The 27845-nt window shown below is 39.6% G+C and overlaps 1 protein-coding gene across 1 annotated transcript; it reads left to right on the top strand.

Moving 5' to 3' along the window:
- The first annotated feature begins 2407 nt into the window (after nucleotides 1-2407).
- On the top strand, nucleotides 2408-27597 carry LOC149922896 (uncharacterized). The gene is made up of 5 exons (XM_090164223.1): nucleotides 2408-2435; nucleotides 19219-22143; nucleotides 22208-23058; nucleotides 23882-25837; nucleotides 27332-27597. Exons 1-5 carry the CDS (start codon nucleotides 2408-2410, stop codon nucleotides 27356-27358), a joined length of 5787 nt encoding a protein of 1928 aa, XP_090020349.1. The 3' UTR covers nucleotides 27359-27597.
- The last annotated feature ends 248 nt before the right edge of the window (nucleotides 27598-27845 follow it).

Raw genomic sequence — 27845 nt, 5'->3', positions numbered from 1 at the left:
AACGTGTTCAGAAATATTTAAGGTTAACGTAATAATACATATTACCACATGTAACATAATTACTCATGAGTATGCCACTGTATCTTTATTCTATTCAAAGCCAATGGAAAAACTCTTAATTGAGAAGACATTTTCGGTGTCGGAATTTCAGTCAGCCCAATGTAGCTTTATCGAAATTTATAAACTCGCTCGGTTTGTGCGGATGAAGTTAAATAATGAGTAGTTTAGAAAAATAAAAGGTTGGGGAAAATGACCAATACTGAAAATGGAACAAGTGGTCGAAGTGGGATATTCCACCAGCGTTATTAAAACCAATATCAAGCCTAGAAGAGAGTTAGGCCTAGGCTCAAAATAATCTGCAAAGACTCTAACCTTGTAGATGCGCCAGAAAAGCTGAATTTATTTTTTCCAATAAACCTGCTTCTTTTATTTGACAATGCAAATTTATTATAGAACCTGAGTCTCCGAGAACTTCATTAATTTGCATATTAATTGCATTAACAGCAGTTTACAGTATATTGTAGTTCATTTTAGCTCCTTAGCCTTGGTTGTTCAAACCGGTTTGTTTACTAAAATAATTTCCGTCGGTTTATCGGACGTAGAGCTAATTGTGCGACGGCCAGGGGCGTATTAACCATTAGGCAAAGTAGGCACGTGCCTAGGGCGCCATTTTTCTAAGGGCGCCAAAACTCTGATAAAGCCCCATGGTCCATATACTTGGCTTGCCCCTACTAAAAATAACGCCGAAAAGGTTTGGGGAAACTAAAATATATTTATTTATTTATTTATTAAAAACCGATACGCCCCTCCTTAGCTGACCAATGCCTAGGGGCGCCAAATTTTTCTGTGCCTAAAGGCGCCGAAAGGGTTAATCCGCCCCTGGCGACGGCATAATCGGCATTTGAGATTTGATGACGTCAAATATTACGTAGGGTACGGATCATGACGCAATATCTGTGAAACAAACCGTTAGTGAAGAAATAGAGCTAGTAGCATACTTATGAGTAATTATGTTACATAAGATATTACGTATAAAATAATGAGTTTTAAAAATCTATTCTTAGGGGAATATCCCGTGATTTGAACCTGTCATTCAAAATGGTAAATATTGCAGCTTAGCAACCTCCAGAAGGCACTGCTTGCTGATTATTATTTTAAAAAATATAATATTTATTTCCCTTTCATGACTACGCAAACAACAATCGAAAACAATTTAAGCATAAGGATTTAAAATTTTAAATAAATATTTAAATAAAACTATATAGTAACGATTACATTTAAAATAATCAAAAATCTTTGTGAAGTAATTGCACCGGCTTTGTGCGGGCTCTAGGTTCTTAGGGAGCTAAATACCTTCTTGGAAACATAAATTATCTTGAAGGAAATTATAACGAGTAAACTATAGCGTGCGTAATATTTAAAAACAATATGATAACGATTACCAGGGTTGGCTGATTTAAATCAATTTTTATATAGTATTTTTGAAAAAGAAAAACCTGGCCAATTCCTATACTTTAGGTTTACATATAATCTTTCTTCTACTTCCCCCTAATGTTGCATTGGATTCTACCTGTGGGTGGGGATTCCGCCGAATTTATTTTGTAAACTACCAAAATAGGTTTTAAAAAATAAAACTTCTATATGATTATTAGCTTAAATTTAATAAATTAATTATACATATATATAGATTAAGTCTTTAAAAATTAAAACATATTTGTTTTAGGTAAAATTATGATACTAAATTATATAAAACTTTGAAATTTTAATTAAAATTAATAAAAGTCGATTTATTTGATTTTTTTTTAAATCCAAAAATTGCCAACCCTGAGGGTCGATTACATTTTAAATAACCAAAAAACCTTTGTGAAGTAATTGCACCGACTTTGTGTGGGCTCTAGGTTCTTGGGGACCTAAATACCTTCTTGGTTACATTAACTATCTTGAATCTTGAAATAAATTATAACGAGTTAACTAGCGTGCGTAATATTTAAATAAAAACAATATAATAACGATTACATTTAAAATAACAAAAAAAAGTTTTGTAGTAATTGCACCGGCTTTGTGTGGGTTGTAGGTTCTTAGGGACCTAAATACCTTCTTGGTAACATTAATTATTTTGAAGGAAATTATAACGAATAAAATATAGCGTGGGTTTTTTTTATCATGGAATGAAAATAGTAAGCTTTACGCCGTTGCGTGTTAGTGAAGGATTGTGGATATTTGTGGGGCGGGCGTATGGGAGACTGCCCCGCTAAAGCCAATGGTTGAACAAAAACGCGGTAAACACTGCCAAAGTAAAATCGACCCCTTCTTTCGTCAGAAGTATTTGGTTGTTCTCAGAAAATCGAAAGAACCATTATAAATTTGTTGCAAATAAATCGCTCAATTCTCTCTTTGCGAATCTTGAATGCCAATGGGAACCATGACTTTGTCAAGTAGGTGCCATTCTGTCGAAAATATTTTGTTTTAAGGATCTCGTTTGGTTTTTCCCACCGTCCCTGGGGTGCTTAAAGCTCTGGTCGCTCTTGCCTTTGGCTTTAAAAATGTTTGGCGCCACTGTACGGGGTAATTTGAAAAATTGAAGGGGTCTTCCATAAAGATTGCTTTGCAGGTTATATTCCCTTTAAAGGCGGCAAGCACTATCGTTTGAGCGTTATTTTAAAAGCAGAGCGACTGAGTCAGAAAAATATCGACCCCTGGGAAAGGGAAGTTGTGGACCAAATTACCTTGCAAATTCCTCCGCTTGCTCTTCCCTGGGGTATGAATGGACGAGGCTTTGAATCAGGGAGGCTTGGGAAGAGATACAAAGTAGTTATCTCACTAGTTTGGCAAACTCAGGATTTTATTAAAGACACACCTTAAAGATAAAGCTTATAATAATCAGCTAGGTCCTATAATTCCTGTAAAATCCTATATTTTCCAAAATGTCCTATAACATCCTATATCTTTAGTAAAATCCCCAAAAAGTCCTATAAAATCCTATAATTTTGATATTTTGCCCATTTCAAATCCAGCCACTCAGTGAAATTGCTAGATTTAGCTATAGGATAAATTCCTATACCAAGTCTATACTTTTGTTATTGTTAACATGGTTAGCTACTAGTATATTTTTGAGATAAAATTGTTAAATAGTTTCTATTTTTTAAGTGAAAATCAAAGATTTATTTCTCTAAATATAGTTCGTTTTTAAATGCATAAAGTTAGTTAATTAAATAGAATATATTGTCCTAGAAAATCCTATAATTTTGTAAAAATAGTCCTATAAAGTCCTATATTTTTTTGAAAAGTAATCCTATTTTTCCTATAAAAAATTGAAGATTTTAGTGGGGGCTCTGAGCTAGGCTAATACCCAAGGCACCACCTTAGGCCTAAGTCATCAAGCGACTTTTGAAGCCATTAATTCAGGTGGCCGGGTTACAAGCGTATGGTCTCAAGACAAAACAGCGAAATAGATATATTTCGAACGGAAATTCGTCAGAGCAGATACTTTTGTACCAAATTTATTTAAGGAATCACAAAGTAGATTGAAAGAAACATTTTCCTCTAGACTACGGAATGTCTCAAGGGAATATAACCTGCAAAGCAATCTTTATAGAAGACCCCTTCAATTTTTAAAATTTCCCTGTACAGTGGAGCCAAACATTTTTAAAGCCAAAGGCAAGAGCGGCCAGAGTGCCAAACGTTGATGTTCCACACCGAATACCAGAGTTTATATTCCCTTTAGAACAGATTCACGGTCACATTCAACCTCAAGTCCAATAGGCGCTTCAATAAATGACGCTCTCTTTTTATTTCCTTCCCTACGCGCATGCGCGAGTCACTGAATAAAATAGTCACGTGTTTATGCTGGTTTTATTTGTAAGACTAAAGTTAATAGTGCGCACATTTTTCTCTATCAGGAGGCGCGAAATAGAAATATTACGCAGCGCGCTTTAAAAGGTTACGCTATGTGCGATATAATGTTAAAACAATTTTCACCCAAATAGCAATTAGTTCTTATGAATTCATAAGTTACATGAATTCTTAATGAATTGGTCGATCAAAAAGTAATTTCACGAGCTCGTAAATATCCTTGTGAAATCCAACTTACTCACCTCCTCTCGCTCAGGGTTGAGTGTTATGCTCTCTTCGGAGTTCATACAGATGTAGAAAACATGGAATTATCAAGGATATTCCTAATTTCTAAAAAAAGTCAGGGAAATTAGCGAAATTTTGGCTTAAAGGGGAACGGTCAAGCTTTAACCAGTTAGATAGCCCTATAGCTCATTAAAAACTAAAATTTATGGCGAAAACCGCATCAAAAAATATTGAGTGGTTAATTTTTAATAAAATAAAGAAATTTCGGGAAATCGAAAAGCGCGCGTCCGCCGCGACACCTGGTGAGAAGTCGGTGAGACCGAAATACAACGTAAAAGCGCGCGCTGCTGAAGACGCGAAAACATTGTTTTGCACGCGCGGCGCGTTCCAGTTATAAGAGACCTAAGCCTAAATAGTTGATTTTATAAAATAAAAAGTGGTCTTGCCCAACTTGTTCAAATGTTGCTCTTACGTCACAAGACCCAGCTTTATTAGTGTATTCTTCGCACGAGCGATTTGCACGCGCTCTAGAAAAAGCTATATTCCTCGCGACTATAGCGCGCGCTAGTAGGCTTGTCAAAGTAAGAGACTGTGACGTAAGAGCAACATTTCAACAAGAAGGCCACGTTAGTTTATAAAAAGAAAATTTTAAAAGTTAGGATAGTTCGCAAATCGCTCATACGGGGTTAGGCGGCGAAAATTCAAACCCAAACACCTGGCGCTATTCTAAAGGTACGTGTTAGTATATTGAACGTCTTGTTAATATTTTGATAAGGAAATAAGGCCATATTTGGAAAAGCTTGGCCGTTCCCCTTTAAAGTGTACATTAAAACATTTGACATTAAGGTTTGGACTTCATTACGTATACTATGATAATATGGAACCAATTTAGTTCAAATGTCAATCATGAAATGAGTAACGATATACATCTTCATGTAAAGATTAAAAATCTTAATTTTTATTCAGGTTATCTTAAAAACATTAGGTGCCCGTGTACCTGGTTAAACCAGGGAAATATCAGGGAAATAGGTTTAAGTCTTAACTGCTAGCGAATAGAGTAATGGCACTGTGACGTCCTAGTACGTCACCCATGCTCTTTCCTATAGATAAAAGATTTGCGACCAAAATGGCGGCCATGGCCAAAGCTACGGAGTGCTACTACTCTATAGATGCATGAACCCTAATCGTTTTCTTTGACCCTTGTTTTCCACAGTCACCGGGGAAAAGACATGACGTTGGTATCATTGGAAAATATTTAGTTTTAGTTTTTAGACCCAAGAGAAATTAGGGAACCAAAGATCCTACTCTGAAATTTATTGAATATGATGAAAATGGAAAATCAAAATTGGATCGAAGTCGTAATTTCTACTACCAAGTTCAACCGGCCTTTAGCGATGCGACCTTCCATTGAATTGTGAAAATAAGTTAATCCTGCATCCCCAGTAGTTAGAGGGCTTTGAAATCCTAGAACAGACAACGACGAAGCTAAGAGAAAAACATTTATATACTCTCCCTATCACTGGCAGCCAGTTTGCATGGGCCGCTCAACAAAAGCAAATTCCAGGAAATTTGTAATGTCACTAAAGTCACGTTCACACTTACCCCTTAAATCGCTTCGTTTAGATAACTAGTTTTCAAAACCAGCGTGAGAAATCGCTTCGTGTTGGTTCGGGAAGCAACTCGTCGAAGTCGGTTCGCTTAGAATCGCTTTCAAAACGACAAGGCGGGGAATTCAAATCGAGGGGTCGGACATTTGCCTGTTTTGTGTACGGGATTTTTGATTTTTTAAAAATCCAGTATTTTTTATTGTGGATTTGTCATACAAAGTCTATGTTAGCAAAATTCTTGGATTTTGGATTTGTGGATTTTTTCCCAAATTTTGTACGGGATTTGGCCAAATGTCCGACCCCTCGAGTCAAATTGCACGTATTTTCCAAAATAATGGGAATAAAATTCTAAATAATGTCAAATAATATTACAGTATGTATAGTAAACATGATTAACTAATTGTTTTAGGATACATTTTAGTATTTTCAAAATTCTAGTCATAATTTGAAATGGCGTAAGCCTTGGCTATAAGCGAACCGGGCTGAATAGATTTCGCACGTGTGAACCAAGAATTATCGTCGGCGGTCAAAACTGGCTGTCAAACCGACCTAAACTGGGTTTTAGGTCTAGTGTGAACGTGGCTTAAGTTCCTACCCATATAGGAAAAAATAATTTGGTAAACGATTAACTGCTTTCCTATATTCGAACTATTTTAAACACGTGCGAAGCGACATTATTCTTTTAAAATAATCTACTCGTGTGTTCCTTGTTAGCTGAACTTGTGTAACGTTTTTGGCATATGGACCACTTTCATTGTTAAGTGTTTTCCAAGAATTCGCTTTATATTAGGAAGGGGACGCGTAGGCCAGGCTTCCTCTAGTTATCGCTTCTTCAGTAATGCGTTCAGTACGACTCGCTTACGTATTGTTGGAATAGCGTGTTCCCTGTTATTACCACCGTATTGCCACGCCAAGAATTATCTCCCCATCCCTGGTCACTAGCGCCGTAGTAAAAAGATTTTACTTTTGCCGTATAATTTACGTTTATATTATCGTTACTGGTTGTAGCATTTTCCGTTTTGAGTGGTTTCCATCATTATAATATTTAACGCGATTACACATAGGCTCAACTACCTCGTTATTTTGGAAGCTACCCTTGGTGTTTATGTGTTTACACGTGACCAGGGTGAACCCCCGCTAGTGGGTCTCCCCCTCGTAGAAACATAAACAATGGCTCTCGTGCGGGACTCCGATGACTGATATATGTTCGAAGAATAACAACTTTAGTCTCCCAGGCAAGATGTAACGTTATATTTTCGTAGAGCGTCTTTGGGCCTCCTCCCCCACTCACAAAGGTCGATAAGGGCGTGGACTCAATGGAGGTTGTTGCTGGCCATCCGACTCGCTTTCATTCCCTCGGGGACTGGCGAAGGAGCCCCTTTTAGTTTTATGACCCATGCTGAATTGCCCAAGAAAATATTTAGCGTTGCCAACAGATGTTTTATATTTGTGTACAAGGGCCACATCTGTGCGGGTGGTGGCGTGCAGAGATGGGCACTTTTTTGCCTATCTTATCTTTTTACCTCTCAAAATCATCAAGATGGCGCCAATATCACCTTGGATAAATAATAGTAGTTACGAAATGAAAAGTTAAAAGGAACCACCTATGGACTGTAATGCAACGGATGATAAAATTAGCGAATTAGTAGATTAGTCCATTATAAAAAGGGATAAAAAAGCTAAACCCTAAACAAATTTGAAGAAAATTTAAAAACTTACAAATAACTCGTACCGATAGGTCTTCGAGCAAGCAAAAGACGCGAAATAATAGTAGTTTCTAGTAGGAACTTCCTACCTGGATATATAACTCTAGCGTTCCGCGTGCATTTGCTAAGTGTTTGTCAGGTTTTTTTCCCAAGTGATATATCCAGGTAGGAACTACTATTATTAACCCCACAACGTTTAAATATCATTTTAAAATCAAAGATGAATAACTTTTATCGATCAATTTTTTCCTCTCAAATTTTTTAATATAGCGCCACTATCACTATTCCGATCAAATTTTTTATCAATACCTCAAAAGGTTTAAATATCAAGTGAATATCAAATGTAATTACTTTCAACCCGATCAATTAAAAAAAACCACAAAGTTTAAAAATCAAATGCAAATCAAATCTTAGTACTTCCTAGCTGATGGATTTTTTTACCTTTCAAAAATCTTTAGAAAGCACCACTATCAAATCCCTATAAATTTTTATCTAAAGCTCTTTAATTTACATATCACAGGGCTCCCACCAGGTCCCTAAAATGCCTAAAAGCCCCTACTTTTTTTCGAGGTCCCTAACCCACCATAAAAGCGGGATTTGCTCACTAAATCACCCTATTTCTAATACATTTGGTGAAAAGTACCGTCGGCTTAAAATATTTCGTAGAAAAGCGAAAAAAAACCCGATTTAATGTGATAGAATTATTACAAAAAATTTATAGTTATTTTTGTGATCGATAAAGGTTTTTTAGAAATTTAAACTAAGTAATTTTTGGGATAAAATATTTAAAAAAATTAAAACTAAGTCAGTTTTAAAAATTTGCTGCTTTTAAAGGAATAAAGATCTTATTTTTGTTTATTAAAATGGTCCCTATTTGGTTCCTACTTTAAAATATTTGGTTCCTATTTCAACCTATTTCTAGACAGAAAAATCCCCTATTTTTTTTTTCAGATTTTGGTGGGAGCCCTGATATCAAGTAGTAAGTTATAACTTTAAACAGGGTTGCCACACGTCGGGGAAATCAGGGAATTTTATAATTGGCCTAAAAAGTCAGGGAAATGTCAGGGAATTCAATTTTATCTTGGCACTTTTTGAAGGTAATTTAACTCTAGATCCATGACAAAATCTATGATTATCATTTATTTCCTTGAAAGTTTGGCTAATTTTTTGAACATTGCAATAACCTTTTTTACTGAAATATAAGTTCATCTAAATTTATTAACTTCCGATAAAAGTAAAATATAAAATAAAAATTTTGGCCTTAATAAGTCAGGGAAAATCTGTTTAAATGGTCAGGGAATAGTCAGGGAATTTGAATCTGAAAATTTTAATAATTTTTACCTTTTAAACAAAAATTCTAAATTTGAAACGAATCAAACGATTTCACAATGGTAGGCTTTCCAATCGCGGTTGTTAGCCACGCACCCTAATCCCGCGAATAATGTATAGTTTGGTTTGGTTTTAGTTTTATTTACCGCGGCCTAAAAAAAATTCTAGAATTTGTTTACCGTTTAGGCAAAAGAGGCTCAAAGTTCCGAGGCTCTCGGCAGGCCCCCCCATCCCACGTGATGACATCGAAAGTTTCGTAACCACCAATCAGCAATCACTGTAGCTGGCGCCTTTCTTAGGACACGGCCAACTTGGATCTATAGCGCAAGATCAAAGTTAGTCGTGCTTAGGATAACGTGTACGTATGTACGAGTTACAATAAAACCTTAAACCTTGAACCCTTTAACGTGTTTCATAGTAATTTTTGGTAAAAAAAATGGCTGAGACAAACAGAGTACCAACAAGACCATGAGCTTACCTTTCTTTTTGTCAGCCCCCATACTCCTACTGGCATCACGGTGGCGTGTTTGCTAGCTTGGACAATCTCATTTCTACCTCTGTCGGTTCTAATAAATCCCTTTTTATCCCTTTCCCATTTTTTTTACTAAAACAATAAGATTTATAATATTTAGGCCTTATATAAAGAAAAATAATTCTTAAAAATATTTTAAAATCTATGACACACTTCCGAATCACAGTTAATTTCATTCGTGGATTCCAATAAAGGTAGAGGTTTAGTATTTGAAGTACTAAACATAAATATTTCTAGGGAAAATTAGGAAAATTCTCAAAATCCTTAATTTTTGAAAAATCCCTAGCACAGAAAAGCGCTTAACGGCGCTTAACAACTAAACAGCAGTGACGTAGAAGGCAACGGATTCTCGATAGGCTCCTGCCATTTTATAGAAAGGACTATTTTCCCTTTTTCCCTCTCTTCCAAAATAAAATCCCTAAAAAGGGATAAAATTCCTCAAAGGGGAAGCACTGTTTGCTAGAGGAGGGGAAAATAAAATATGTCTCTCTTCTCGAACGTTAGTGAGGGAGGGGGTTGGTGGAATGAACAACGCGTCAGAAACAAGATGTGCAAATTTTTTCCTCTCTATCATTTACCTCTCAAAATTATCAAGATGGCGCCAATATCACTATCGCGATATTTTTTTTTTCAAAACCCCGCAATGTTAAAATATTAATTTAAAATCAAAGATGAATATATTTTCGCGATCAATTTTATTCTAATCAATATTCCGATCAATTTTTCTATCAATAAAAATACGTGGAATCACAACCAATCCTTTTTTTACGGTATTCTGAAACATTTCAAACTAATTTTTTTGTATAGCATTTTTTGGGTTAAAAATCGTATCAAAATTGTTATTATTACAAGGTATATTTCTGAAACTGATCAAAAAAAGTATCGGATTAAAAACAACTATGATAATGCCCATCTTTGGTGGCGTCTCTACTTTTCCATTATTTTAGGAGGGCATTCGGAAATATTTTAGGTTACGCGAGAGACCCTAAACACAGTGAAATGTAGTGGGACACAGTGGCGTAGCTAGCATAGGTGACACCCGGGGCGGATATCATGGCGTGCTCCTTACTAGTCTCTAGTTTGTGTAAGTTTTTATTTTTTCACTGTTGGGTGGCACCCGGTGTAGCAGGGTTTTCTACGATTTGAATAAGAGGAGGATAATTAGTATGAATTTGCACAGATCCCATTAACAAGTTATTTTTGTCCCGGACACTCGCATAACTGTCACTATTGGGGTTAGAGAGTCGGATACTTACTGACTAATGTTTAGGAATGTGTTTCGGCTTAAATTCTAAGTTAATGAATTATTTACTCATTGAGAATTGCCATATGTGGATAAATTTAATATTGATTTCAAGAATCGAATTGTAATTTTACACAGCACAAGAAATGACGCAAATTCCTTAATAAGGTTATGAAACTTTTAAATTAAAAGGAAGACCGGAGGTCTATTCCAAATCTAAACCAGAGGTTTAATGCCAGAGGCATATCGAAAAGGTTATTAGTCCTTTGGTTAAAAAGAAGACCAGAAAGTTCAATTACTATATTTACATTAACAATGTTCTACGCCCGAAGGTCATTGAAAGTTTCTGGTACCTTAGTACCAGTTGAATTTTATCCCAGTTGAATAAAATTCTTCACGCACAGTTCACCATAGCTTGTGGTTAGTGAGGAAGTAGTGACGAATCGCCTTTAAATGTTAAGACATTAAAATGATATTTAAGCGATTAAGCAAAGTACAACGAAGTTGTCATCCCGGGGTGATGTTCGAGCGTCACGAGCCTTTACGCTGAACGTTTTACGGGCGGGGGGGGGGAAGACAATTTCCGAATTTTCCCCTTCCGACGGCAGCAGGTGCTAAAGCGTCTAGCCAATGAAAAACGTACACAAGAAAATCCACAACTTTTGACGGGTTGCGTTCTCCTTGTGTGGGGTGTTGTGTTTGTTGCTCCTAGGTGGAATCACGTTATTTCATCTCGGTCGGATAATAGCGTCACTTGGAACCAATAACCTATTGGCGTACATATCGAAATTGCCCAATAGACCGAGGTGGGATGTACCAAGTTTTAATGACCAAGGGGGCACTGAGTCTTGATGACCCCCAGGGTCAGAGGTCAGGACACTTTCACTGGAAGTTGTTAAGTCCCGCATACCACGCGCAAGATCCAAGGTCAGAGACCAACGGAAATTTTGTTTCAAGGCCAATTTTGGATTCCTGACCTACAAATCTATAAACCCTCAACGTTTCAAGTAGATAACGCAAATTCTTCAAGAGTTATTAGCGCTTATGTCCAGGGGTACCGTTTTCCGAGATATCCCTTTCAGAATCCGAGTGTTTCGGCAAAAATTCTCTATAAAATTCAATTATTCTTATATTGACCCAAAAATTGACAAACATTCATATATGTGACCTATGAACACGTACACAACATTTCGTTAGATTCCGAGAACCTTGGTGGCATGTCTAGGTGAAACTATATGGATCGCCCCTAAAAGAAACCGATCTGCAAATGTCACCTTTAAAGGGAATATAACCTGCAAAGCAATCTTTATGGAAGACCCCTTCAATTTTTCAAATTTCGCTGTACAGTGGCGCTAAACATTTTTAAAGCGAAAGGCAAGACCGGTCAGAGCTGCAAGCGTTGGTGTTCCACACCAAATACCTGAGGTTATATTCCCTTTAAAATTTCTATGGCACGTTTTACGTAATAAGATAAGATAATAAGAACTACCAATGGCCGAAGAATGATAAAACATGGGAAAAGGTTAGAATGTCCATAATGTAAGGGGGCCAATAGGCCTTCGAGAATAAATTAAATACGTAAACATCGGACCAATAGGCCTTCTCCAATAAAAAAAGAAGTGAAAATCGGACCAATAGGCCTTTGATGATATATTAAAGACGTGAAACTCGGACCAATATACCGTTGATGATATATTGAAGACTTCAAACTCGGACCAATAGGCCTTTGATGATATATTGAAGACGTGAAACTCGGACCAATAGGCCTTGTCGAATAAAAAGACGTGAAAATCAAACCAATAGGCCTTTGAGGATAAATAAGACGTTAAAATCGGACCAATAGGCCTTTGGGGATGAAAAAGACAGCGAAAATTGGACCAATAGGCCTTTGATGATATGTAAAAGAGGTGAAACTCGGACCAATAGGTCTTTGAGTTTCGCGTCTTTTATTTATTCTCGAAGGCCTATTTGTCCGAGTAACCCCTAAGTTTTATAATTTCGCTAAGGGTTTAACTTTTTGTTCCCCTCACAGTATGGAACATTCCTTCCTTGTCGCATGTTTTTATCATTCTTTACGTCGTAGCGCATGACGACGCTACACGCGGACATCCTTCTCTCTCTGCCTTTATGCTACCTAAGAGCAACAGTGAAGCAAGTCAAAATACCCCATTTTTAGAAAAGCGACCTTTTAGTTTTATATCTATGATAATTTTTAATAATAATTAAATAGGTAAAATATACTAAAAAATAAGGATAAAGCAATAGAAAATTAATTATTAAGTTAATTTAATGTAAAAACCCTCGAAGACTTATTTCTTTAAAAAGTCACGTATCTCGACTTGCTTGACTTTGGTCAAGTGCGAGTTCCATCGTACCATTTACCTCCCCCTCCCCCCAAATACGAAGATCAAAGCATTTTTCCCATAAGTTACTTACTTCTCCCCCCACCCCCATATCGCATAAAAGCCTCCAAAGGATTCTGGGAAATACCCGGAAAATCCCCTCCCGCCCCGAGAGTGCTGTCCTGGTCCCCCGCGCCTATTAATTCTTCGGCGTTGACTTTGGTCCGAGACCCTCTTTATAATCCACCACCCACCTGGTAGTTAGAGGAAAGCCAGCAATGTTTGTATCCACGAATGGATAATACTTCTCTGTAATAGCATCAAAACTATTTTAGAATTCAAGGTCAAATAACATGATGCAATGTAGCAGTCGACGGGAAAGATATTTGAAGCCCCAGCGAGCTGTCGTTTTCAAAGATGAGAGAATTCCATGGAACCCCTTTTATCTCTCCTTCTTTAAAGCCCAGATATATGGGGGGGTTTCTAACGGGGGCTGCCACCTTCTCTTGTTCCCATTTAACGAACCCCCCAAAGGCACCTTGAGTCCGGATTTCGGGGGAGGGAATGCGAGATGAAGGTGACTTTGGGGAAAACGGGGGAGGGGGGGTTGCAACCCAAAAGCGCTGCAAAATATCTACGTAGTTGATTTATTCGGTGTCGGCGGCAGAGTTGCCAGATGAGCAGTTTTCCCGCCTGATTGTGCTATTTTTAAAAGTGCTTTGGGGGGGGGGGAGGTTTGGGCGGTAGGCTGGTTTTTATGGTTTCCACCAAAAAATGGCTGTCCAGTTGTTTAGGGAATAATTATACTGTAAAATCTGTTAAACGGAGGGGTTCAAAATTACGTGTGACTACCCTAATGTAGACCACAATTCTGCTAAAATCAAAAATTATACTTGTTATAATGACCGAAAATTATCGCTTCTATGAAATTTTCCACTCTATTTTGTGAAAATTTGGCTATAAAATGGGTAAGAAAAAAAAATTTGACGGTGTGCGCTTTTTTTTGGCTAGTTTAATTTCCGATTGGGCTGCGGGACGTCACTTACACCTGGCAACTCAGTCAGTGTGTCGCTTAACTCGCGTTAGTCTTTCACGCGATGTCTCTGCTAGAGACGTAAAAAAACGCGGGAAGTGAGAAAAATAGTGGCCGTGTTTTCGCCGTATGCAGCTGTGATGGTTAAGCGTCGCTTATCGAAAGGCTGAAAAAACCCGAGATTTTTTATCGGGAATTCGTTTACATAGTTTAATCTAATATATTTTGGAAAATCGTTTTGAATTAGTTTGACCTCGACTTGTTTATTATCGGGAATTGTTATCGCGTAAGTCGTTAGTACTTAATCGTAGATATTGAATCTGCTCTGTTCGATGTATGGATTAAATTAATACGGCTAGAACCCCGCCTACGATCTACTCAGGTAAAACCGATCCTAACGAAGGTAATTTTCACATTTTCAATTGGTCCCCGCGATATATTTTGGGTTGTGGCGCGCTGTGGATACTTCCGCAAACCGCGATGAAAACTATCTCCGGCCTGTAAAGGTACCTGTTTCATTTTTACATCCTAAATAGATATGCAATGTTTATATTATGATTATGCTTGTGCATTAACCCAAGAGGAATTCCGAATTATAATTTTTAAAGTTACCTGGTTTTGGAAATAAGGTAGCGAAACGCAAATGTTTTTTAGAGTTAGATGGAGCCCGAATCAATTGCTACGAAATTCAAATATCGCAATAGCGGGCTATGAGGTCCCACAAATTGGCCAGAAATCTCACTTAAAATTAAAATTTCTTAATGCAACCGAAAACATAGTTCAGTATTAACTAGAAATACAATTTTCAACCAAGTTGGTTTTAATTAAAAAAAAGTATGTAGCTTTCAAATTGTAAGTCGCGAAAAACCCGGAAAAACCACTAGTATGGAAAAATGATTAACTTCTTGGGCACCGATTTCAAAATTTTTTAACGGGCTATCGAGGGCTCTGATGTTTGCTTTCGATTGACATATCACCCTAAGTGTATAATATAGTAATATAAGTGTGACACTTCACTTACAAAAGTTTTACTGAGAGCTATCCACAAGACAGACTGCATTACGGGCTTCGTCGCCGTTTTGCGTCCGCTTGCTTCCGCGTCCTTTGACAGCGCCTCGCCTGGGGGAGATTTTCTTGTTGTGATGACGTCACTCCGTTACTAGCTGTCAGTGAAATATTCCCCAAAGAGACAAACTTATGAAACAACATTAAAGACTTCTAGAACTATTTGTTGAGTTATGTGGAATACGGCAGCAGCGGCATTGGCCCAGTCGAGGTTTCGGACACATGTACAAAATCCCGTACACTTCTCAAGAATTCTCCGACGAAATCGCAAAATCTTATGATATCCAGAAATCTGACCAAGTCGCGAAATCTCAGATGAAATCCCGAAATCTCTGACGAAGTCATGAAATCGCGAAATCACAGAGATTTCGAAATCCCGCTCTGGCCCAGTACACACATATCACTTGGGGATTGTGTGTAAAAAGAGTTTGGTTTCCACCTGCGCTCGTAAAATTGCGTTTCATAACCAAGAATATAGCTATACGTATGGAGAATGACCAAGTGGAAACGATCCAAGAGTATCTTGGTCGAATATTCACCGGTCACAAGGTGAGGGGGACGTCACCGCCGTGTTCTTCACTCGCGTTGGAACACGTCAGTTTAAGGGAACCAATTAGATACCGGGTTAATTTAATTTTTAGGGGAAGGAACTTCTTGGTAGCGCGTGAAATTGTCTCCATAAACATAAACTCGAGGGGTAACCACTTCTGAAAATTCTGTACACCGATTACAGAGACTACAGCCTTTGGTAGTACAGATTACGCGTAATTTCTTTAGTACAGTCAAGGCTACATGCCTGTACACCGATTACGCGTAGTGATCAACCCCTCGCATAAACTCTACTTGGAATGCTTATCCTGCCCATGGGCCAAATAATGATGTCCTGCCGACGTGCCGAATCGCGTATGGTAAGATCCAAGGTTCTTACAAGCGGCACTATAAGGTTGGCGCATATAAAAGTGGCGGGAAACTAGTTTTCGGCAACCACGCGGGAGGGTGGGTTCCCCCTAGTCTGGTGACGTCGTTGGTTAGAATAAAACGAAACAAGACTCCGCGGGAAATGATATTGGTTATAGCAACACTGCGCAGGCGCCAAAGATAAAAAGGGAAAATTCCAGATACTGGTCTTTCAACTTATCGTTATAGTAGTGAATTTTTATTTACGTTATAACACGTTGTATTTAACAGCACTATTTTGTTCGTTGTTCGTATTTTTGAAAAATGCCTATATCATTCTGTATTTTTAAACAGATTAATTTAAGGTAGTAGAGCGAAAATTTTATTTTAATTTATTTAATTTTCGTTGGCGGTATTTATCATAAAAAGCATTGGGCCTGGTTCATGGTTATTATCCGAGATAGATCTGTTGGTTTCGTTTAAGATTCTCTACCAAACACGTGGCCTCGTTTCCTGTTAAAATTGTGTATTTTGTAAGTAATGTTTTAATTTACAATTAATTTTTATTAAATTACGGAAATCTTTATTTTTTTTTCAAAACTAATAAATTTTCATATCAATGCTGTATATTAGGCCGTATTCTTAAACTAGCTCAATACATAAGATTTAATACTTAGAATGTTGGTAAAATATACTAAAAATTATGAATATAAGTTTATGTACTAATATAATATTCATACACAATATGAATATACATACATACATATATATACATACATACATACATGTATGTATGTATGGATATGTATATATATATATATATGAAAATATCCAAAAGAAACTTTTTTATCTCTGTAACTTTAAAAAGAATTTTTTTTTAACTCGACAAATTATATAGATTTTCTAAATATCTACAAAATTAATAATACTTCAGATGCCAGAATGAAACGCGACTTAAGAGACAGACGAAGATAGAGACAAACGTAGGCCCCCTATAAATCGCTCTCTGGAAAATCTAGCCAGTGACGGTCGGATGCCTCGCTACCTCTCTCTCTGCGTTTCGACTTTCTTTTCAAAAACGAGTATCAGAGATGCGCCCCCATTGGGTAAGATCACTCTGACGGCTTTGGCCCCGCCTACTAGAGCAAAAACCGTCTCACGTTTTTGTAGAGTTGTTAATTATCCGGAAAAATTTCCAGAAAGTTTTCCGCAAATCGGAAAAATAAAAAATTGAAACATAAATTACTTTTACTAATACGCATGCAGTTGGTACAATACCTTTTATCAGAAGTTTATAACGTACTCTATGAGAGAAGTGTTCATCTGCTACTGTTATTCGCTTGATTCATGTACCCACGCAGGCTCCAGCTGGTTTTCCAAAATGCGTTTCAGGCGAAAAATTGTTTTTAAAGACCGAGACCAGAGCGAATTTCCACCCCTCTTATCCTGTACTTAATTTTTTGACGAGTGACAACTGATTGACATCTCTGACAACTTAAGTGCCCGCCTGGACAATTCCATGTATTGCAGATTACCTCTTTTTTTGATGCTCATTGTATATATTCTATTCAAAAACGGTCAGAGGCTCTGACTCAGAGCCGTCGGTCAAGCTGTCGACGCGGTCACTCAATTTTGCGGGGGTCTAAATTCGCGCACGAGAAAATGGAATATCTGTTCTCGGCCTCCAGGGTTCGAAAACACAAAACCCGACCCAAAAACCCCCAGTGGGTTTTTTTTGGACCCACCCACCAAAAACGCACTTAAAAACCCACTTTAAAATCTCACGGAATAGGTGTTTCTATAAGATACGGGAGGTCACGTGTAAATGTTTTTTCTACGTCACTAGAATAGTTATTGAAGGTAGAGAGCTTGGATTAGTTAATCCAAGTAGAGAGCGTGCGCTCGAGTCGATAAAGATTTTGGTATTTGAAGTTTTGAACTGAAGTCGACGTACGAAACGCGCGTGCCAATAAAGCACTAAAAAGCTTAAGCTCGTGACACGGGAAAACATTTTATACATTTAAGTTTTTTATTGATTTATTTTAAAGAAACGCCTATTGTAATATGAATGTGATACAAACTTTACAAAGTGAATGGGCTTGTTAACTTGAAAATTATATCAAGTATCTGTATGCTTTTACAAATCGTCTAATACAAATATGGAAATTGTATACTCAAATAAAAAAACCACTGGGTTGGGCTTTTTGTAAAAAAAAACGAACTTTTTCGAACCCTGTTTTAATCTAATAGATAAGGAAAATATGGTTTATAAATCGTTAAATATCCCAATGACTTTCAATTTTTTCATTTTACATTGCGAAGTGGACTAATAAATAAGTAAATCTTAAGCAGTCCACATCCGCTTTTTTGCCGGGAAATTGGCGTCCAATGAAAATTGAATTCTTCTCTCGTGCCTGCGAAGGTACACAACATTTCTATGTACCTAGATGTCGAGTTGGCTGAATTAAATATAGTGATTTTTTTTTGAAAAAATCAATGACTAAAATCATACAATTTATAAAAAAATGGGAAAAAATTAGGTTCTTAAAAAATTGAAATATATAGAAAATCTCAGGGTGACCACAGTTCCTATATTTTCATTTTTTTCTGTAATTTAACGTTCTATTTTTCCTATCATTTCCTTAAATTTTAACTCAAAAGTTTGAAGAAATTAAAATAGTTGATATTTTAACCTTAGAACTTAGTATGAAATTTGGTCTTCTAAACAATTGATAATTGAAATATTTTATTTGACTTTTTACCCGCAAACGCACACGGGGTCTCGATTTATGCAGGAACGTGTACAGTTTTAATCGCAGGTGCCGCGAAAAATCATTGTCACTTAATTTACTTATTAGCAAGAATATATTTATACTATCGGGAGAATGACTTCATATTTAAGAGACAGTTTCAGAAGGTTTCTAGCATTTCTGCCAATCCCCTCGCAGTATAGAGATATTTCACTTGTATAGGGGTCTACGTCACCAATGCTTTTTCGTATTGAGAAACCCGCTCAAAATGGCGACCATTACACTGCCAAAGCTAGGGAAAGCAGACGACGTGAAATATCTCTATAAAAGTAAGCTCTAAAAAATAATTCAGCCCAGTATATCATTGGTTCCGCAGACGCGATTGAAGCATACGCGGATGACGTTTCTCCTTCCCCCTTCTGGGGCCGTGGGGAAATTGGAACACTATTCCCCCCGATTGTCTAAGTATAGTTATTATCCATAAGTATAAATAAATACTTTATTGAAATCAGTTTATCTTGACCGTGATAAGTGGGATATCTTTGTTTAACGACACTCATTTACTGTACTCCGAACTTCGTAGGTGTAAACAAAATCGGCGTAAAATCTATAAATTAACTTTTTTCATTTGCAACAGATTTGAAATGCGTCGCTTCGAGACGGAGATTACCCTCCATTTCGAGCGTACTTTCAACAATGACGAACGACTACTTCCGATCGTCCCATCGCAGCGGTGGTAACAACTACTCCCGCGAAGATGACTTCGATATTTACAGGCCAGATCTCCCTTCTTCGGAAGACAGAAGACGGAACGGAAACTTAATAGTTTTGACCAACGAATATTGGCGGCCACCATTGCTGAAGTTGCCCTCTCCTTGTCGACCCAACACCGATGGCAAAGTAGAGGACGGCTTTCAACCGTCGCGCCGGTCTGCCGAATATTCCCAACACCGGTGGAGCCCCTCGCGCGTCGACGGAAGAGCTTACCAACTCAGCCACAGAGAAGCTATCCCGGATAACTACCGGGAATTCCCCAGCGGCGGGTTTGCGTCGCGCGAAGGTCAGGAGCGGTCGCCTCGTAGCTACAGCCCGAGGCACATTCGCGACTACAGAGACCACCACCATAGGGGAAGGAATAGCGAAGGCCGCTTCCTCGGACGGGGCGGATTCCGAGGCAGGGCGGTAGGATATAAGAGTGCCCCAATTAGGGGCTTTAAAAGGTTCATCAGTATGGACGAAGGCCGACATGCGAGAAGAGAGGATTGGAGAGAAAAAGGTCGTTACGAGGAGCGTCGGCCTCATTCGCGGGATGACCGGCGTCAACGGTCAGAAGGGAACCGTTTCCACCAGCGTGGCTGCCCAACTTACAACCATCGCCGACCGAAACACCGACCGCGGTACGAAGAGGATCGCGAATACCACGGCAGGTCCTTCGAATCGGAGGAAGAATTTGGTTGCCGTAAAAGCAACCGTCTTCGAAATCCGTCGATTAGAAATCTGATCGCGACGGAATCAGTGTCGTCAACCTCGGACAGCGCGCCAAGCGAAAATGGTGATAGTTCTACGAAACAGTTTCATTCCGCGGTAGACGATTGCAGCCGAAAGAGGCTGGAGGAGCCTAGACTCGTAAAGGAAAAATCTGATAACGATCTAGAAGCCGGAAGCGAACGAAGCTCGAACACCGAGAATACGTCGGAGGTCTTGAGTAAGGCCATTTACGACGCCAAACTTAAGGAATGCGTCATCAAAGTGGCCCGGTGGAAGGAGAAGCTACCACCGCCAACACCCGCTGCCACTGAACTCGATGAGGACAGTTTATTCACAGTCCCATTGGAGGGCGATCGAGTCTCGTCCTGGAAGAGTTCCGCTTCCAAGGAGGACTCTAGTGACGAGAGCGTTCACACTCAAATCGTCGCCGAAACCGGCTCGTCAGACGTATTATATCTGGATACCAGCTCCGACGATGACGCCAATTCCCTTAGTTCCTCGGACACCGTGCCGTATCCTAGACGCGAGAGCTTCAGCTCCACGAGCTCCTCCAGCGACTTAGACGTCTTCTATCGCGACATTGACAATTTTCAAAAACACATGGGTTTTATTCGGCTTAGAAGTCAACCTGAGAATCCGATCGTGGTTAAAAAAGAGAACGATACTTTTGAAGGCCAATTCGGACGTACAGGGACTTCGTCGAAAACATTCGTACCTGATTTTAACAAATGTGACCTCTTTTCAACGCCATTACCTCCCACTTCGGTCGTTTTCTCCTCGCTTCGAACTGTTCCAAGCGTGTCGCATCTAGTCGCTCCCATTTTCGGGAAACTCTGGCGGACTGAGAAGTATTTTCTCACTAAAACTCTTACAATGGTTTCGTTCTTAATCTTGGAAACGAGATTGTCTCCGTCTCTGGAACCGTATGAAATTCCCGCTTGGTTAACTCTAATAATGGCGTCCTCTAACGCGTCATTTGCCGTAAAGGTGGCCGCCAAACTAGTTTGCAAAGATGTTGCTGAGAACACGAGTTCCAATAAGGCTGAAGACGTTCTGAATCGAAAAAGAGACATAGAAAGCGAGAAAACGAATGCTGAGAAAAGCAGCAAAGTCAACGATGTCTGGGTCAAAGCGACTGAGACCTTCAAAATGCGACAATGCGTCATGAAAATGCCAACCAACCAAAATTCGTCTATGGTTCTAACCTGGAACCAAAAAATTACCAAGCCTCCCGCGGAAAATACTAGCGCCGTACGAGCTCGACCCACGGAATATTTGCCAAATAAAGATAGTCCATTGACCCTGCCAAATAACGCCATTCCCGTGGAAACCCGTAAGACGCCATCGTCGCCAATTGTCTCACCGGACCCTCAAAATCCGGAGGCACGAAAACTTAAAACCCGTCGACCTCCTGCCAGTGCCATAAACAGACAATTTTCTCTGGAAGAAACAATTCGACCGCACCAAAACGCGTCTCTCAAGCGAAGGCCCAGCGCCCCTGCACTCCAAAGGCCGGTGAAGGTCCGTGCCACTCTGGATTCGGAGGAGCCCAAACGTAGTCACGAAACCGAATACTTCAGACCGGATCAGCCGGCTTTGTATAAAGACATTTCATCCAAAATTGTTCACCAAAAACGAAAGAGACAGTGGGACATGTCCGCTGTCCAAGCCCTTCCAGACGAAATACCAACGAAGTCAAAAAGCTCGAACCAAAATACCGATCGCAAAACCAAAGACGCGAGAAAAGATAAGGACCAAAATAATAAAATAAAATCGAGAAACGCCAGTATGCCGTCACTTAACGAATTAGTCTCGTTTCCGAATCAGCCAGCGGAGACCAGTAACGAGTCATCATCACCTTCGAACGAAAGTCAAAAGGTTATCGTCGATCCCCGTCTAGTAGGCCTCGCGCCAGAAATCTGTCAACTATTACTGAACCGACAAAGGTCAATGGCTGTCACCACCGAGAGCGTCGAAGAATTTCATTCCTCGCCTACCGGCCGGGAGTGGAAAGTTCACGAGATAGACGAAGTTTCACCGCCGCTGTACGCGACTAAGTCTCGGGACAAACAAAGTAAGTTCCTTCTTTTGAACTTGGCTGGATTTAAGTACTAATCCATTTTAATTTCCATCCTCAGAGTCGGGGGACAGTTACGCAACGGTGGCCCAGAGCGATAATACCCGGGGCAAAGCTGTAAAAGGTGATCACGTCGCTATTTCGCCAGCTGCCATGTCGACGGATAAATGCGATCCAGGTGTCCAAGAAAGGCCAAAGCAGATAGTAAAACCAATAATCACCTCCGCCAAAGACAATGTAGTCGCGATTGCACCAGATAAAAATTCACCCCCATTGACGAACAATTCTAACACTAATCTTCAAAGACCAATCGAACAAGAACACTCGAACGAAACTGCCAATTCAACTGTGCCGTCTAATTCCAATGCCGACGTAGCCTCAACTGTCAACAGTAGCGATTCCTCTAATTTAATCCCAAATTCGAAGCGACAAGATCTCTTTTCTTCAATTGCGGATTTAAACGAAATGTTATCGGTTCAGAGTACCGGTTCTAGCGCCGTAGCGGGTCGGATCGAAGGTTGTGAAAACCAATCGACTAGCGATTGTAAAACAGAGGAAATTACCGCGTTGGACAACGTTCCAAATGCTTCGGAAACTTTGAGGACGTCGGATGAACCGAGTGACAGCGTAACGATGACGCCAATTCAATTCGTGAACAACTGCGAAAGAATTTCGTTGCAATGGACATCGACGAGCTTAAATAACGACGATATTTCCAAGTTACTCGAGAAACGAGACATTCATAGAAATTTTTCGGATGAGTTGCGGAAGTTGCTTTTAATTTGCGAAAGCCAGAAAATGCCTTGCGAGCCAGAAATAATCGCTCGTATAAACGCCTTATTAGACCGTTCCGAAGACTATTTTCAGAAAATTTCGAACCGAATTATTCAAGCCGGAAATGGAACTCGTAACGTACGTTTTTTAGCTTATCTAAATCAATGGTTTCTTATAGTACGCCATCCAGATCGAAATTTAACGCAAATTGGAGCAGCTTATTTATATTTTTAGTTCCACATCATGTGGAATGTGGAACTATATATTACGTTAAAATGTTAATAGTTACGTGTTGTTGTCATCTTTTACAGCACCTCTGATAACATTTTCTCAGGACTACACACCGATACCGTTCTCTTTCTAAATAGCTTATATCGCTTCCCTCTACCAGCCAAACCAAGTTCGATTAGTTAAAACTAATTAGCGGTGATTAGCGCGACATAAACTGAATCCCCCTCCCAAAATTTCGGCAAAGTTTTATTTACGTTTTACACATTGTGCGTAAGAGCCTCCGCGAAATTGACCTTATTTAATAGTATTTATTGAACTACGTATTTGATATCTCCGGAACCACTGCGATAAGAACTGTTTATAATACCATAAACGATAGGAAATAGCTAATTCTCGCGTTTGAAATATATTTGGGCACTAGGCACCCACAAAACGTGATATCTCTGAAACATAGGGTGGATTTGTTTCTTGATTAATATTGATTGAAAAACAGGTTTTTATAAGATTGCTTGACCGTGTACATTCCTTCGAATTTGAGCTTTTGTGTTTTAGTTTGTTCATAAAACAATGACGTCATTGTAGACGTACGAAACAAAAAGGTTTTAAGGGGTGTTAAATCTTTAATGATGTGGAACTACTAATACGACTGGGCTGACTGGTTTATTTTGGGCCTATTTGACCTTCTATCGCCTCTTTTAGAAAATTAAGTGATGGTTTTTTTCTGTCTTAGGTGAAAGAAGAAGCCGACGAAGACGTCCAATTTATAGCGCGAGTGAAGAGCGAAGTGCCATACGTCAGAAGAACCAGGAACGTGTCCGATGACCAAACTAAAGTAAAAACTGCCTCCGAGACGACTAACGTCATTGACGATATCTGTCAGCTTCTGCAAAGCAACCAGAAATGTTTCGATCCCGAGACTTTCTTCGCGATTCAAAACTCCCTCAACGAGGCGCGCCAAGGAAACATGGTTGGACAAAGTTTGGCGATAGCGGAGATTTTTAATACCTTAAAACGCATTACCCAGTTCACGAATGTCCAGCACAATCGAGGTACCATAACCAGTCCAGTAGAGCCATCAGAAACGCGCACTTCCGCGACATCCACTCTCCAAGTCGATCAAAGAATACCCAATTCTGGTCAGACGCAGCGCCTCGAACCGTCCACTTCCGTGGTACCCGATCCCTTTACCACGGTGACAACCGTGGCGACGTATTTCACGCCCTCTGAGACCGGGACTCACGCGAATGGACAAAAGGTTTCCAGGAACGATGTCCAGCGTCATCAAGAAGTCGTAGCGGTTCATACCCAGCTACAGGTGCCAGAAGCAATGGCCGCGCGATGCACTACCCAGTACAACAATAACTCTGTCCCTAACTGTATTCAAACGCGCGTTAGTCCACAATCTATTTTACACCACAACCACGCCTTTTCTCAGGACCATCGAGCAGTCCCTGTGGCGCACAATGCTCAAGGTCAAAACTACACGCGTCCCTCTAGCGCCACAATCATTAACAATGGAAGAGTCCCCGACTGTATTCAACCAAACGTTGATCCGCCACCCTACAACAGCGGTTTTGCTCAGGACCATCGAGAAGTCCCGGTCGCGCACAGTGCCCAAAGTCAAAACCACACGAGTCCCTCTATAGCCACAATCAGTAACAATGGCGGAGTCTCTCACCGTATTCAACCAAATGTTGATCCGCCATCCTACAACAGCGGTTTTCCTCAGCCAGTAATAGTCGCGTTCGGCGTTCAAGGTCAAAGGCGCACTCGTCCTCGTACAGCCGTAATCGGTAAGGTTAACGGAGCTTCTAAAGGCGTTGAACCGAAACCTATTTCTCAACAAAACCGTGCCTTTTCCCAGAATGAAAGACCCGCACCTAGTGTTCAAAGTCAAAACCACACTCGTCCTTCTACAGCCTCTCTCAGTACCAAATCTCTCGATAACCGTCCCTTGTCGGTCGCGCCAAACTTCTTCAGTGCCTTGCAAAGTCGCGTAGTACCAACTCCAGCGGTTAACAACTATCCACAGTCGATACCGCGTTCCAATAGTTACGGCCAAGCCACTAAGCGCTACGCCATGCCAGTAGCTCCCGTGTCCCATTTGTTGTCGCTACAAAGTCACCAAACGTACCCCGTTCGGCCCATTATAAACAATTTATTTCCAACGGACGCTCAAGTGTACGCGGACACATTCCCCCAAGATAGTCACATCCCTCACAGAATATCACCCGCTAATTCCTTACAAAGTCCGCAGCCTCGCGTCGACTTTAGCGAACCATTCCAAGCTCAAAACGCTCCAACTCGCCGTCCGTCTTTCGAACGCCTTCCGCCTCGGTCCGGTAGCTTAGACCCCGCAAGAAATTTTACGTACCATAATTCATCAACGGACGCCTCGCGTTACAACGTCGTCACCCCGCGTATGGTTTCCAATAACACGCCATTACCGTACGCGGGACCACGAACGCACTTTCCCGCGTCAAATGTTGCCACGTTGACCACCACCACCAACCAGTTGACTCCGAACATGATGGTTCATCGTTCCGTTGCCCGCAATTCACCTACTCCCTATCCGTACCCTCAAGGCCAAGCTGACAGAGCGTCGATTATCCGTAGCGCGAACGGCCCAATTTCCATTCACGACGGAAACGCTCCATTTCTCGCTGGGATCATTCCTTGGCATCAGGTTAGTCATTCCTTTTGGCGCTCTCATTTTACCAGGAAATTATACCTGTCAATGTCTAAAGCTCCATTTCCAGCCTTCCGCCAGATTTAAAACGCGGCATATTTTCCAATTCAATAGCTGGAAACCCGTTCACTCGAAAAATGAATATAATCGCTGAAAGGGGAACGGCCAAGCTTTTCCAAATATCGCCTTATTTACGTATCAAAAGATCAACAAGACGTTCAATATGCTTACACGTACCTTATTTTGTCTTGAAAAAATAGTTTTTGGCCTAAAAAGTTGAAACGCAAAATAACGCCAAGTATTTAATTTTGAATTTTCCCCGCCATCTTAAGGTGTGTCGTCAGCGCCAGCAGCACCTTAGTGAGCGATTTGCGAAATATCCTAACTTTTAAAATCGCGCAATTTAGGCTTAGGTCTCGTATAACTGGAACGCGGGCGCTGATGAAGACGCGAAACAAATCTTTCGCGTCTTCATAACCCCCCCCCCCTTTATATTGTTTTTCTGTCTCACCGATTTCTCACCAGGTGTCGCGGCGGACGCGCGCTTTTCAAAATCCTGAAATTTCTTAATTTTAGTAAAAATTAACCACTTAATATTTTTTATGCGGTTTTCGGCATAAATTTTAGTTTTTAACGGTCTATAGGGCTATCTAACTGGTTAAAGCTTGACCGTTCCCCTTTAAGTAATGTAGACTTACCAATTTATTGAATGAAATTTTAATAGGTAAGTGTAAAATTGCGTATTTACATGGTAAAAAAGCCATGTATGAACTCTGGTAGCCAAAGCTGAACCATGACTCGGCGTACCACGGTTTTCCAGACTTAAGCGACAGCTAAAACCAGCAATGTAACAAGTTATTTTGTGATAAACCGGGATACGCGAAAAAGATGAAAAAATAATGGTTGATACTACCTCTTTGGTGCAAATCTCACAGGGATGCAGTCCGTGCTTAATATTCCGTCATCGTGAGAACTGCTGTAGCTTTACGCATCGCAAGTGTATACATATATGATTTCCTGTTTTTAACGTTTATTCGCAACATTGTGGACAGGGGCAGGGCAGAATTGTGTTGTTGTTCCTTCGCGCGTTACCATTGATTTTTCGAAACACGTTATGGAAATTAGTTATAACATTGATTTTCCAAAATTATTTCATAAGATAGAAAATAGTTTATAAATTAGAAAATATGCCCTAAGTAGTCGGACATTCACCAAAAATGTGTACGGGATTTTGAAATCTGAGATTTCACTCTGTATTTCGCGATTTCTTGTGGGATTTCACGTCGGATTTTGCAATTTCTGGATTTCCCGTCGGATTTCTTGCTGGATTTCGAGATTTTGAAAAAATTCAGGCTGAATTTCGAATTTCTTGGAAAGTGTACGGGATTTCTTTGAATGTCCGACCCTTCGCTCTTGCCCTGGTCCAACTATGTTCATTATCACAAGTATAGTTACTTATATAGTAAGTTATAATTTTTGTTTTTTTTTCAGCCTCAATCTCCTACTAAAAGCAAATAAGAAGAACGGCTCAATACAAATTATCGTAAATCTTAATATTCCCATTTTGTACATTTGCATCGCTTTTCATATTATTACCACTTCATTTTTGTAAAAGTTCTTGTGCCGTTTCGAACGACAATTATTTGATTTTTGAATTTCATTGTTTATTAAAAAACGCGCGCGTAGAAAAAAATCCAGCAATAACTAAAGTGTTTTAACCCGAAAACGTTGTAAATATTAAAGAAAGTATCTTTTTTTTTTAATGAGAATAATTATTCAATACTGTAAAGCAGATGGCGCTTACACGATAATAATATCACTCAACTTAAAGTGTGAGAAAATTGCAAACATCTTTTGAATTTAAACATTTGTTGGTAGAATTTCAGTTGTTGTACAGTTAAAATTTAGAATGAGCATTATGAGCAGACAGTTTCCCACATTCAATTTAAACCACGCGTGTCAATTGATGGACTGGTTGTTATTGGTAGCCTCGTTTGCTACTGGC

This window comes from Leiobunum rupestre, chromosome 11 (genome assembly GCF_980474605.1).
Source record: "Leiobunum rupestre chromosome 11, qqLeiRupe1.1.hap1, whole genome shotgun sequence".
Taxonomy (NCBI): Eukaryota; Metazoa; Arthropoda; class Arachnida; order Opiliones; family Sclerosomatidae; genus Leiobunum; species Leiobunum rupestre.
The sequence above is the reverse complement of the archived record's forward strand: the minus strand, read 5'-3'. Positions and strand labels throughout refer to the sequence as shown.